This window comes from Physella acuta, unplaced genomic scaffold (genome assembly GCF_028476545.2).
Source record: "Physella acuta isolate Inbredline_101_S28 unplaced genomic scaffold, ASM2847654v3 ptg001933l, whole genome shotgun sequence".
In the NCBI taxonomy this organism is placed as follows: Eukaryota; Metazoa; Mollusca; class Gastropoda; family Physidae; genus Physella; species Physella acuta.
Genome location: NW_026733438.1, coordinates 23,626 through 37,085, shown reverse-complemented (window position 1 = coordinate 37,085; position 13,460 = coordinate 23,626). Strand labels below are relative to the sequence as shown.

General features: G+C 47.1%; 1 protein-coding gene across 2 annotated transcripts in view; it reads left to right on the top strand.

Moving 5' to 3' along the window:
* The window catches only part of LOC131931264 (carbohydrate sulfotransferase 15), a 39,824-nt gene extending 29,687 nt beyond the window's left edge, over positions 1-10,137 (top strand). For both annotated transcript variants that reach the window (XM_059287988.1, XM_059287987.1), the window contains exons 8-9: positions 4,507-4,689; positions 8,642-10,137. In XM_059287988.1, coding sequence (XP_059143971.1) covers positions 4,507-4,689; positions 8,642-8,658 — 200 coding nt within the window. In that variant the 3' untranslated portion in view covers positions 8,659-10,137. The remainder of the gene's footprint in view (positions 1-4,506; positions 4,690-8,641) is intronic.
* Positions 10,138-13,460: the final 3,323 nt, after the last annotated feature.

The window sequence follows — 13,460 nt, the reverse complement described above, 5'->3', positions numbered from 1 at the left end:
ATTTGGGATAGGGGCGGCAGGTTATGGAGGCCGTATAACAGATCAAAGATTTGGGATGGGGGCGGCAGGTTATGGAGGCCGTATAACAGATCAAAGATTTGGGATGGGGGCGGCAGGTTATGGGGGCTGTATAACAGATCAAAGATTTGGGATGGGGGCGGCAGGTTATGGGGGCCGTATAACAGATCAAAGATTTGGGATGGGGGCGGCAGGTTATGGGGGCCGTATAACAGATCAAACAGCGATTTCTTCATCTTGAGCAGACGATTTGTGTTTATGGACGCTCTGATTGTATCTGCCGTGAAGCACCTGTTTAACCGGAAGTTATGTAATGATCACACGACCACGTGACCTGCATCGTTAGATATGGGAGGATGTCTCAAACAACAGAAGGCAATCGTCTGCGCTTGTGCGATTAAAAGTTGTTGTCTGGGGTGTCTGCTGTCTGGGGTGTCTGTTGTCTGGGGTGTCTGTTGTCTGGGGTGTCTGTTGTCTGGGGTGTCTGTTGTCTGCTGTCTGGGGTGTCTGTTGTCTGGGGTGTCTGTTGTCTGGGGTGTCTGCTGTCTGGGGTGTCTGTTGTCTGGGGTGTCTGTTGTCTGCTGTCTGGGGTGTCTGTTGTCTGGGGTGTCTGCTGTCTGGGGTGTCTGCTGTCTGGGGTGTCTGCTGTCTGGGGTGTCTGTTGTCTGGGGTGTCTGTTGTCTGGGGTGTCTGTTGTCTGGGGTGTCTGTTGTCTGGGGTGTCTGTTGTCTGGGGTGTCTGTTGTCTAGGGTGTCTGTTGTCTGCTGTCTGGGGTGTCTGTTGTCTGGGGTGTCTGTTGTCTAGGGTGTCTGTTGTCTGGAGTGTCGCTGTATAGTGTGTCTGTCAGAAGTGACTACAATAACAAGACACACCAGGGCTAACGACTACAGCACCAGACACATGGCGCAAACAGACAGACAGACAAACATTACATGTCGGACAACTACACGATTAAATGTGAGATAAATACACTGAGATAGGGGATGGGGGCGGGGGGAGAGGGTGAGCACTTTACCTACTTGTTTACCTGATGCACGCGCCATGAAAGGTGGACACTGTGACCTTTGACCTCTCATGTTTCATGTCAGGCCGCTCACTTCCTCTCTAACGGCACAACGCAGCATCATTCTGAGACTGCAACCACCTGCAACCAGCTGATGCTACCTGTAGCAGGGTGGGGGGGGGGGGGGGGGGGGGGGTAAAAAGCATTGAAAGGTCACGATGACACGAGTCTAAATACAAGAAGAGACTGCATCACCCCCTTCCACCCCACCTACCCCACCTTATCCCACACATACCTTCACATGGTACGTGCATGCCTGGTGCTCACAGTTGTCTATGTTAAGGCCTCACAGCGTCAACACGGGGGGGGGGGTGGGGTTAACATGCGCCGGGGTGGGTTTAACATGCGCCGGGGTGGGGTTAACATGCGCGGGGGTGGGTTTAACATGCGCCGGGGTGGGGTTAACATGCGCGAGGGTGGGGAAGAGCCAGGTTGAAGTGCCAGGGTTTTTATACCTTCTGATGGATGGTTGTCAAGTTTTGTTGGTGGCGGGTTGTCAAGTTTTGTTGGTGGCGGGTTGTCAAGTTTTGTTGGTGGCGGGTTGTCAAGTTTTGTTGGTGGCGGCTTGTATAGTTTTGTTGGTGGCGGGTTGTCAAGTTTTGTTGATGGCGGGTTGTCAAGTTTTGTTGATGGCGGGTTGTCAAGTTTTGTTGGTGGCGGGTTGTCAAGTTTTGTTGATGGCGGGTTGTCAAGTTTTGTTGATGGCGGGTTGTCAAGTTTTGTTGGTGGCGGGTTGTCAAGTTTTGTTGGTGGCGGGTTGTCAAGTTTTGTTGGTGGCGGGTTGTCAATCATCCAACAACCCGGCCATGAATGGAAAATGTTGTCTTCACCCCCCCCCCTACCTGAGACGTCATCTTGTTACTGTACTGTATAGAAGAACTAAGACTTCCACTAGTTATACTATCGCCATACGTCTCTTCAAGGACCGAGTTAATTACCATGACTTTAAAAGGGAGAGAACCTTGAAGAAGTGACGGAAGAAGTTACTGCAGTACCACACCAAGGCCCGCGCATTGTTGACTTCTGACGATCGGTGTACTATGTGATATCCCAGCAAGCGTACGGTAGCATTTGGTCCGTGGTACAACGAGCTAAATATTTATGTGTGCACGCTAACAACGAACAAAACAAAATATGTGCTTTAATTTGGCTGGAGCAACGCCCGTATACACAATGACTCATACGAACACACACACAAATACGCATACACACATACACACCCAGCACACCAGCAAATTATCAACTGGTAATCATTCACCATTTTAAGTTATCTACCTCACACACACACAGACCCACCCACCATATGACCCCACGCTATTTATCGCATAAGACACACAGACCCACACACTTACATGTTTCGCTCACAAACACAATGGGACCCCCCCCCCCTTCGCCGGGGGTATTTCGTGAACTCCACTGTTTATAACATCCTTGTAACAATAGCATTAGCCCTCGGTCATGTTCTTATTGTTACGTTGTTAGTGGGTACAGGGGCGTCGTCGGGGGGGGGGGGGGGGGTTACTGGGGGCGTCGTTAAGGGGGTACTGGGGGCGTCGTTAGGGGGTACTGGGGGCGTCGTTAAGGGGGTACTGGGGGCGCCGTTAGGGGGGGTACTAGGAGCGTGGTTTGAGGGGTACTGGGGCGTCGTTAGTGGCAACACTGGGGCGTTGTTAGTGGGGTACTGAGGCGTCGTTAGGGGTACTGGGGGCGTCGTTAGGGGGTACTGGGAGCGTGGTTTGAGGGGTACTGGGGCGTCGTTAGTGGCAACACTGGGGCGTTGTTAGTGGGGTACTGAGGCGTCGTTAGGGGTACTGGGGGCGTCGTTAGGGGGGTACTAGGGCGTCGTTAGGGGTACCGGGGGCGTCGTTAGTGGGGAACATTGTCTCTTCCAGACTTTTTTCCAGGAGGGGGGGGGGGGGGGGCGGACACTATTAAGAGTTTATATCTGATATATAAAGTTCAATTCTGTATGTTTGTAAAATGTATGTTCGTCGTAGATTACAAAGAAATATAAGAAAAAAACAATACTTAAATAACGTCAATTGTTAAATATTAAAGTGCTCATGATCTAAATGATATACAAAAATAATATTCAAGGTAATGTAAAACAATTTTCATTTTTCAAACTTATCATAATAATTGTCCGCATGTACATTAAACCTAATTTTTAAAAAAAAATGTATCAATGTTTACAAAACATCTAACTGTGTCTGAATATTATTTACATTTAGTACTTTAGCGCTCATTACGTCCCTTGGAAATTAGCGGGGATTGATCAAGTGCCATATTCTAGGTATTTTTAATACTGCCTTTTATTTATTCTATACACTGAACGTACTGTTTTCTTCGTATTATTTTTAATCAAAGACAGTTAAAGTAACAAAAGGCATCTTTATTCGGGAACGGGAATTCCTGCAGGTTATTATTTATGTCTTTTTTCCGTTTTCGTTTTTGTCTGTCCTTTTTTGCACACGAAGGAGAATTCGTTTTTGTCGGTCGCACCAGAAAGCTCTTGTATAGACACCTGCACCAAACTACAAGAAGATTATATACCATTTGATACAATACTAGCCGTACTGGATTGTGTTGTGTTTGTGTTGTGTTTGTGTTGTATTTGTGTTGTCTTTGTGTTCAGTTTGTGTTGTGTTTGTGTTGATTTGTGTTGTGTTTGTGTTGTGTTTGTGTTGTGTTTGTGTTGTGTTCGTGTTGTGTTTGTATTGTGTTTGTGTTGTGTTTGTGTTGTGTTGTGTTTGTGTTGTGTTTGTGTTGTGTTTGTGTTGTGTTTGCGTTTAGATTTGGTTTGTTCTCGTTTGCTTTTTGGTTGTTTTTTTTAAAATTTGTATTTGTGTTTGGGGTTGTAGTTGGGTTTGTTGTTAGCTTTTTGTTTTCGTTTGTGTTTGTGTAATTGTGTTAGCGTTATGTTTGCGTTTTGTTGTTTTGGCTTTGATTGGTTGTGGTTTGGGTGGGCAATGCCGGGTTTATGATGATTACTAAACACACAAGTAATGGTCCTTAACAGATAGGTTTTTCACAGAGGCCAGAGCAGGGCCTGGCCGGGATGGATAGTTTTCTTTATAAATTCTATTTCGTTCGAGGGGGGGGGGGGGAGAGAGGGGGGGGGAACCTTCTTAGAGGTGCCTGGAAGAAACTGGTGGGGTTCTGGGTGCGTCGTTAGTGGGGTATTTGGGCGTCGTTGATAGAAATACTGAAAGACGATTAAGACTTACTGTTTTCCCAGATAATCCCGTCTTTATATCGTTCTTGTGTTACCACGGTAAACACCTCAGGTAAAAACCAAAGTATCGGGTGTTTAAACACACGTTATCTCACGTTAAAACGTGTTGCAAATGGTGCGAGGAAACCATTAGCGTTCCAGTTCCAACGTTTACCGATTTTATCAGTTCACTTTCTCTCACCTGATCCAGGTGAGCTGACGGAGCGAGAGGACAAGGTCATCCTGCGACAACCCAAGGTCAACACCAGACGACTGTCTGACCGGAAGTTGGGCCGGATGTTGGCCAGCACGCGGGAGCTACTGGACAACTTTTACCGGCCATACAACGTCAAGCTGGCACTGCTGTTGGAGGATGATCGCTTCCTGTGGAATGGTAGGTCATGTGGAGTGGTAGGTCATGTGGAGTGGTAGGTAATGTGGTGTGGTAGGTCATGTGGAGTGGTAGGTTATGTGGTGTGGTAGGTCATGTGGAGTGGTAGGTCATGTGGTGTGGTAGGTCATGTGGTGTGGTAGGTCATGTGGAGTGGTAGTTCATGTGGATTGGTAGGTCATGTGTAGGTCATGTGGAGTGGTAGGTCATGTGGAGTGCTAGGTCATGTGGAGTGGTAGGTCATGTGGATTGGTAGGTCATGTGTAGGTCATGTGGATTGGTAGGTCATGTGGAGTGGTAGGTCATGTGGATTGGTAGGTCATGTGGAGTGGTAGGTCATGTGGAGTGGTAGGTCATGTGGAGTGGTAGGTCATGTTGAGTGGTAGGTCATGTGGAGTGGTAGGTCATGTGGAGTGGTAGGTCATGTGGATTGGTAGGTCATGTGTAGGTCATGTGGAGTGGTAGGTCATGTGGAGTGGTAGGTCATGTGGAGTGGTAGGTCATGTGGAGTGGTAGATCATGTGGAGTGGTAGGTCATGTGGAGTGGTAGGTCATGTGGATTGGTAGGTCATGTGGAGTGGTATGTCATGTGGATTGGTAGGTCATGTGGAGTGGTATGTCATGTGTAGGTCATGTGGAGTGGTAGGTCATGTGGAGTGGTAGGTCATGTGGATTGGTAGGTCATGTGGAGTGGTATGTCATGTGGAGTGGTAGGTCATGTGGATTGGTAGGTCATGTGTAGGTCATGTGGAGTGGTAGGTTATGTGGTGTGGTAGGTCATGTGGTGTGGTAGGTCATGTGGAGTGGCAAGTCATGTGGAGTGGTAGGTCATGTGGAGTGGTAGGTCATGTGTAGGTCATGTGGATTGGTAGGTCATGTGGAGTGGTAGGTCATGTGGATTGGTAGGTCATGTGGAGTGGTAGGTCATGTGGATTGGTAGGTCATGTGTAGGTCATGTGGAGTGGTAGGTCATGTGGAGTGGTAGGTCATGTGGAGTGGTAGGTCATGTGGAGTGGTAGATCATGTGGAGTGGTAGGTCATGTGGAGTGGTAGGTCATGTGGATTGGTAGGTCATGTGGAGTGGTATGTCATGTGGATTGGTAGGTCATGTGGAGTGGTATGTCATGTGGAGTGGTAGGTCATGTGGAGTGGTAGGTCATGTGGATTGGTAGGTCATGTGGAGTGGTATGTCATGTGGAGTGGTAGGTCATGTGGAGTGGTAGGTCATGTGGATTGGTAGGTCATGTGTAGGTCATGTGGAGTGGTAGGTCATGTGGTGTGGTAGGTTATGTGGTGTGGTAGGTCATGTGGTGTGGTAGGTCATGTGGAGTGGCAAGTCATGTGGAGTGGTAGGTCATGTGAAGTGGTAGGTCATGTGTAGGTCATGTGGATTGGTAGGTCATGTGGAGTGGTAGGTCATGTGGATTGGTAGGTCATGTGGAGTGGTAGGTCATGTGGAGTGGTAGGTCATGTGGATTGGTAGGTCATGTGGAGTGGTAGGTCATGTGGAGTGGTAGGTCATGTGGAGTGGTAGGTCATGTGGAGTGGTAGGTCATGTGGAGTGGTAGGTCATGTGGAGTGGTAGGTCATGTGGAGTGGTAGGTCATGTGGAGTGGTAGGTCATTTGTTGTGGTAGGTCATGTGGAGTGGTAGGTCATGTGGATTGGTAGGTCATGTGTAGGTCATATGGAGTGGTAGGTCATGTGGTGTGGTAGGTCATGTGGAGTGGTAGGTCATGACTCGTGCTGCATAAAAAGTGGTAGGGTCGTGACGAATGGTAAGCTAGCGACGCCTGACGCATTATAAGTAGCACCGGCCTGAAGCTTTTGGGTTGGTCAGTTGTGACCATTTGATGCTGACCAGCGCTATTGGTGCATGAATGACTTTTATGACGCAGACACGTCTATTTATGACGCCTGTGACAATTTTGAATGGACTTTATTTATGGCATACGGCTGTTTATCTTCGCTTTAAAGAAAATCTCATTTTTATCACCATTGCTCCCGATAACGACGTATTCGACCGTCGTTTGACCGTTTCTACTACTCACGTTTATGACGCAAGCGACCGTTTATGGTGGTCCTTGCTGACAAACCACAGTTATGACATGTGGCCGTTAATGACTTATCTGGCCTGTCACTGGGTGGGTGGGCTGACGTGGGGGGGGGGGGGGTCCGAGATATGCTGAGGGAAACACGAGACGACCCAATACATTTTACGTGTCTGACGTCGTGTGTGTGGGGGGGGGGGGGGGGGATGCTGAATGTTTGGTGTGACGTTCATGTACACTTAAAAATCCGCCCGTCACGGGCTGGTGTTTTAGAAAGTTCTAGAAATACCAGTCTAAGTCTGCCCGCGCTTGTCTTTTCCTCGTGTAAAAACGTCTGGATTTGATTTCTTAATGTCTTGTTGGGATGGCTCGTGGTGGAACAATAAACATTCGAAATGGCAAAGGCTGGAAGCTAAGTGGTGTAACGCCATCATTAGCTTGATGGTGCATCACCAGCTTAATGGAGTAACAACACCATTAGCATAATCATGTAACAACATCATCAGCTGAATGGTGTAACAGCATCATGAGCTAGAGGGTGTGGTTCAAGAGTAGAATAACGTGTCTTGTCCAGACCCCCCCCCCCCCCGTCACCAATGCAAAAAGTGCACGGGAGAAAAGTTAAACCCCACTACTTGTGACCTATCTCTGAATATTCAACGTTTAAATATTCAAATGTCTAGACTCTAGACATGAATATTTAAACGTACGCCATGAAAACATCACTTTATCTGCCTTTACGGTTAGGTGTAGGGTTAGGTAGGGTTAGGGGTGAAGGTACCCAAATACAGAACTTTTCGTGCAAATAATTAATGACATCACCCTCTTTAATAAATTCTGAAAGTTCAAGATTTGTATCCTCATTTTTATATATATTTTTTTTTTGGTGTCGGGAGTTAGCTTTTTGTATGTAATTCAGGCCAACATAAACGGGCCATATGGCCCACTAGAGCTGCCATGTTATCCATTGTAAAATAAACCCAACGAATCGGCAGCCCAACTGATTATTCCACTTTTCCCACAGCGGTGGAACTATAAATCCACCAAATTTTTCCCACAGCGGTGGAACTATAAATCCACCAAACTTTTCCCATAGCCGTGGAACTATAAATCTCGAAATAATCGCATGCTGATCTTTTATATCATCTTATGGAAAATTCCAGAAGGTATATCCTAAACAAGTCACGTGATACGGGTAAACAAATGACGAAACATCATCAGGGTCAAGGCACTTACCTCGTTATGATTTGGGCGGGACACGAGTGGCGACCTCTAGCGAGCTGCTTGAATCAATGGCCGACATTGTGCGCGAGACATTCCACAGCACGTGCCATTTATTTACGTCTGGGGCCACTTGCTTTCAGACACACAAATAGAAAATAAGGCTGTTCATTGTTTAACGTCTGCTGTCTGGAATGTTTTGTTTGATTTCTGTATTGTCTAGATTATTTAATTTCTGTATTGTCAGGTGTTTTGTTTTATTTCTGTATTGTCTAGGATTTTGTTTCTGTATTGTCTAGATTATTTTATTTCTGTATTGTCTAAATTAGTCTGGTAACATTTCTGTATTGTCTAGGTTTTTATTTCTGTATTTTCTAGGTTTTTTTGTTTTATTTCTGTATTGTCTAGATAATTTTATTTCTGTATTGTCTAGGAATTTATTTCTGTATTGTCTAGATAATTTTATTTCTGTATTGTCTAGGATTTTATTTCTGTATTGTCTAGGATTTTATTTCTGTATTGTCTAGATTATTTTATTTCTGTTTTGTCTAGATTAGTGTGTATTGTCTAGATTAGTGTGTATTTTCTAGATTAGTCTGTATTGTCTAGATTAGTCTGTATTGTCTACATTAGTCTGTATTGTCTAGATTAGTCTGGTAACATTTGATACTTTGATGTTTTCAGACGTGGAGTACATTTAAATCTAAAGCTATCGGAGAAACACGACCACGTGACCTGAGCTAAAAGACTTTCAGGCAAGCCGATGTGAGAGAGTTAAAAGACCTAAAGACCTTGAGTCTATGCCAGCAGTTGAAGGTCAAAGGCATAGATCAGCTATACGACCTCTAGCTTTGTGGTTAGATCTAAAGACCATACTGGTAGATCTGCTGAAAGACCTTAAAGGTCATGTGACCTGAGGAACTAATTGACCTAAAGACCTTGTGACAACTGTTTGACTCAAAAAATTAAAGTCTTGATTCTATGGATACAATCCACGGAGCGGTTACCTGTATGGATACAATCCACGGAGCGGTCACCTGTATGGATACAATCCACGGAGCGGTCACCTGTATGGATACAATCCACGGAGCGGTCACCTGTATGGATACAATCCACGGAGCGGTCACCTGTATGGATACAATCCACCTGTGCCAATATGTCAGGTACACAGCAGGTACATCAAAATGGCGGGAACTAATCTTTTGATGACTCACCTGGTGTAGGTAGAGGCAGGTAGTGGCAGGTAGGTGATCTGTGAAAGTGGGACCTCGGTGTTATGAAAGAAGATAAAAAGGTGTAAAAAAAAATTCCGGATTTCATCCAGTGTGTTCTGGGAAAAATTCCAAGTTATAACCTCCAAACAAGCTTGCTGACAACAGTCACGTGATTACTCAGGTACGGAGCGGAAGTTGAATGACGTCAGCACCGGACGACTTGCTCAAATAAAAGGACAATGTAATGAATCTCAGATAAAAAAAGACAATGTAATGAATCTCAGACTAAAGCATCACAGTCGGGAGTCGTCAAGACAGAAAAAAAAAACATTCTAAATCTGTTATGGAGGCAAAACGATAATTTGATCGACATGTTCATTCATTCTTCGTGGTCAAAGTAGTACAGACTACACTATGTTGGTACACACAGACTCTACAGACTGTGTTGGTACACACAGACTACACTATGTTGGTCCACACACACTACACACTGTGTTGGTACACACAGACTACACACTGTGTTGGTCCACACACACTACACACTGTGTTGGTACACACAGACTACACACTGTGCTGCTACACACATACTACACACTGTGTTAGTACACACAGATTACACACTGTGTTAGTACATACAGATTACACTGTGTTGGTTAACACAGACACTAGAACTACAACTAGATATATTTACCTGTTGACCTACAAACTGTGTTGTACCTTGTTTCCATTTGCTCAACTACACATCATCTCTTTCAGCTGCATGTGTCGTCTGGTCCCGCTGTGTATAGCCGGTGTGTAAGATGCTCCGTTGTGTAAGATGTCCCCCATGTGTAGTGCCGGTGTGTAAGATGCCCACGGTGTGTAAGATGCCCCGCTGTGTAAGATGCCCCCCCTGTGTAAGATGCCCCCCCTGTGTAAGATGCCCCGCTGTGTAAGATGCCCCGCTGTGTGTAGCCGGTGTGTAAGATGCCCCGCTGTGTAAGATGCCCCCCCCCCCCCCCTGTGTGTAGCCGGTGTGTAAGATGTCCCCCGCTGTGTAAGATGTCCCCCCCTGTGTAAGATGCCCCGCTGTGTAAGATGCCCCGCTGTGTGTAGCCGGTGTGTAAGATGCCCCGCTGTGTAAGATGCCCCGCTGTGTGTAGCCGGTGTGTAAGATGCCCCGCTGTGTAAGATGCCCCGCTGTGTGTAGCCGGTGTGTAAGATGCCCCCCTGTATAAGTCTACTGACTGCTTGTGTGTACGAAACGCCTGCTTGAGACTGTAGGTCATCTTCTGACCTAACTGTCCCTCACTGGGGGAGGGGGTGGGGAAGGGGGCTGGATGCATGGGTGAGTGAAATGTGGGCTGGTTATATGGGGGAGTGAAATGCTTGTCATCTGACTTCAGTATGCCGGGCTCTGAACCATGTCTTACCCAGTGTGACCGTAGTTGAGAGAGTGAGGGGGGGGGGGAAGAGAAAGAGAGAGATACAGAGAGATAGAGATACAGAGAGAGGGGGGGAGAGTTTGCAAGTAAATCTAGAGCCTGATTGTAACCATGGTAACAAGAGGTAGGACCTGAGCGAGGCAGGACCTGAGACCAGTCCCTTGTGTGCTTTTGTTTTCATCAAAACCATCTTTTGTATCGCAACATTTGTATAATCAATATCGAGAGTTTTGGCTTTCATCAAAACCCTCTTTTGTATCGCAACATTTGTATATTCAATATCGAGTTTTGGTTTGAATGCAACGATCTTAAACGGTCAGAGTAAAAATAATGTTTCGTATTGTCGTGTCTGATTTCGGATCAGCGTGTCAGTCATTGTTTTACTTATCCCATCATCATTTAGCTCTTGCTTTAATCATTTTCTGTATATGGCCACTTGGCCAGTGCCTGTATATGGCCACTTGACCAGTGCCTGTATATGGCCACTTGACCAGTGTCTGTATATGGCCACTTGACCAGTGCCTGTATATGGCCACTTGGCCAGTGCCTGTATATGGCCACTTGGCCACTGCATGTAAAGGTCCAGTTCTATGGACGAGATATTGAGATCTATTTAAGACCGATAATTTACCATCGGAAATATGAGTGTGATCAATAAATTAATGATTGTGATACAAATCAATAATTTAATGATTGTATCATCACGAATGACTTAAGACATGTACTAAACTCTATAAATAAATTTTGTGTAGTGAAAAGTTGCTTAAAGTGCCAACCTTTTTGTTAGAATAGACAGAATCAAATCAAATTGTTGTTAGAATAGACAGAATCAAATCAAATTGTTGTTAGAATAAACAGAATCAAATCATATTGTTGTTAGAATAGACAGAATAAAATCAAATTGTTGTTAAAATAGACAGAATCAAATCAAATTGTTGTTAGAATAGACAGAATCAAATCAAATTGTTGTTAGAATAGACAGAATCAAATCAAATTGTTGTTAGAAAGACAGAAACAAATAAAATTGTTGTTAGAATAGACATAATCAAAATAAAATTGCTTGTCTGGTTGCTTCCTGTGTCCAAAATTGCTTTGTTATTTGTTGATGTACGTTAGGGGGTCACTTATAAATGACGTCACGCTTTTTAAGACAATTTTACCCCCCTCCCATCCCCATAGTCACACGTCCTTAAAAAATGTCAGACCCTCCCCCACCCCTAAAATGACGTCACACTTCTGTCTACAACCTAAAAATTGTCTACCAATGCACCCGAAAGTCTCACCAGGCTTATCTTCCACCCTACTGTACGCAGGGCAGTACCCAGCTGTACGCAGGGTAGTACCCGGCTGTACGCAGGGTAGTACCCCACTGTACGCAGGGCAGTACCCCGCTGTACGCAGGGCAGTACCCGGCTGTACGCAGGGCAGTACCCCACTGTACGCAGGGCAGTACCCGGCTGGACCGTAGGGGTAGTTCGGACCTCGAAGTCTGAACTAAAACGTCACAACCTTGCTTACGACGCCACAAACTCACATCTTTTGTTCATGAAAAAACCTTCACACCACATACTCTCGTACCCTCACACCACCCTCACACCACCCTCACACCACCCTCACACCACCCTCACACCACCCTCACACCACCCTCACACCACCCTCACACCACCCTCACACCACCCTCACACCACATACTCTCGTACCTCACACCACCCTCACACCACCCTCACACCACCCTCACACCACATACTCTCGTACCTCACACCACCCTCACACCACCCTCACACCACCCTCACACCACCCTCACACCACCCTCACACCACCCTCACACCACATACTCTCGTACCCTCACACCACCCTCACACCACCCTCACACCACATACTCTAGTACCCTCACACCACCCTCACACCACCCTCACACCACCCTCACACCACATACTCTCGTACCTCACACCACCCTCACACCACCCTCACACCACCCTCACACCACTCTCACACCACCCTCACACCACCCTCACACCACCCTCACACCACACATACTCTCGTACCCTCACACCACCCTCACACCACCCTCACACCACACATACTCTCGTACCCTCACACCACCCTCACACCACCCTCACACCACCCTCACACCACCCTCACACCACCCTCACACGACCCTCACACCACCCTCACACCACACATACTCTCGTACCCTCACACCACCCTCACACCACCCTCACACCACACATACTCTCGTACCCTCACACCACCCTCACACCACCCTCACACCACCCTCACACCACCCTCACACCACCCTCACACCACCCTCACACCACCCTCACACCACCCTCACACCACCCTCACACCACTCTCACACCACCCTCACACCACCCTCACACCACCCTCACACCACACATACTCTCGTACCCTCACACCACCCTCACACCACCCTCACACCACACATACTCTCGTACCCTCACACCACCCTCACACCACCCTCACACCACCCTCACACCACCCTCACACCACCCTCACACCACATACTCTCGTACCCTCACACCACCCTCACACCACTCTCACACCACCCTCACACCACCCTCACACCACCCTCACACCACCCTCACACCACCCTCACACCACTCTCACACCACCCTCACACCACCCTCACACCACCCTCACACCACCCTCACACCACCCTCACACCACCCTCACACCACTCTCACACCACCCTCACACCACCCTCACACCACCCTCACACCACATACTCTCGTACCCTCACACCACCCTCACACCACCCTCACACCACCCTCACACTACCCTCACACCACCCTCACACCACCCTCACACCACCCTCACACCACCCTCACACCACCCTCACACCAC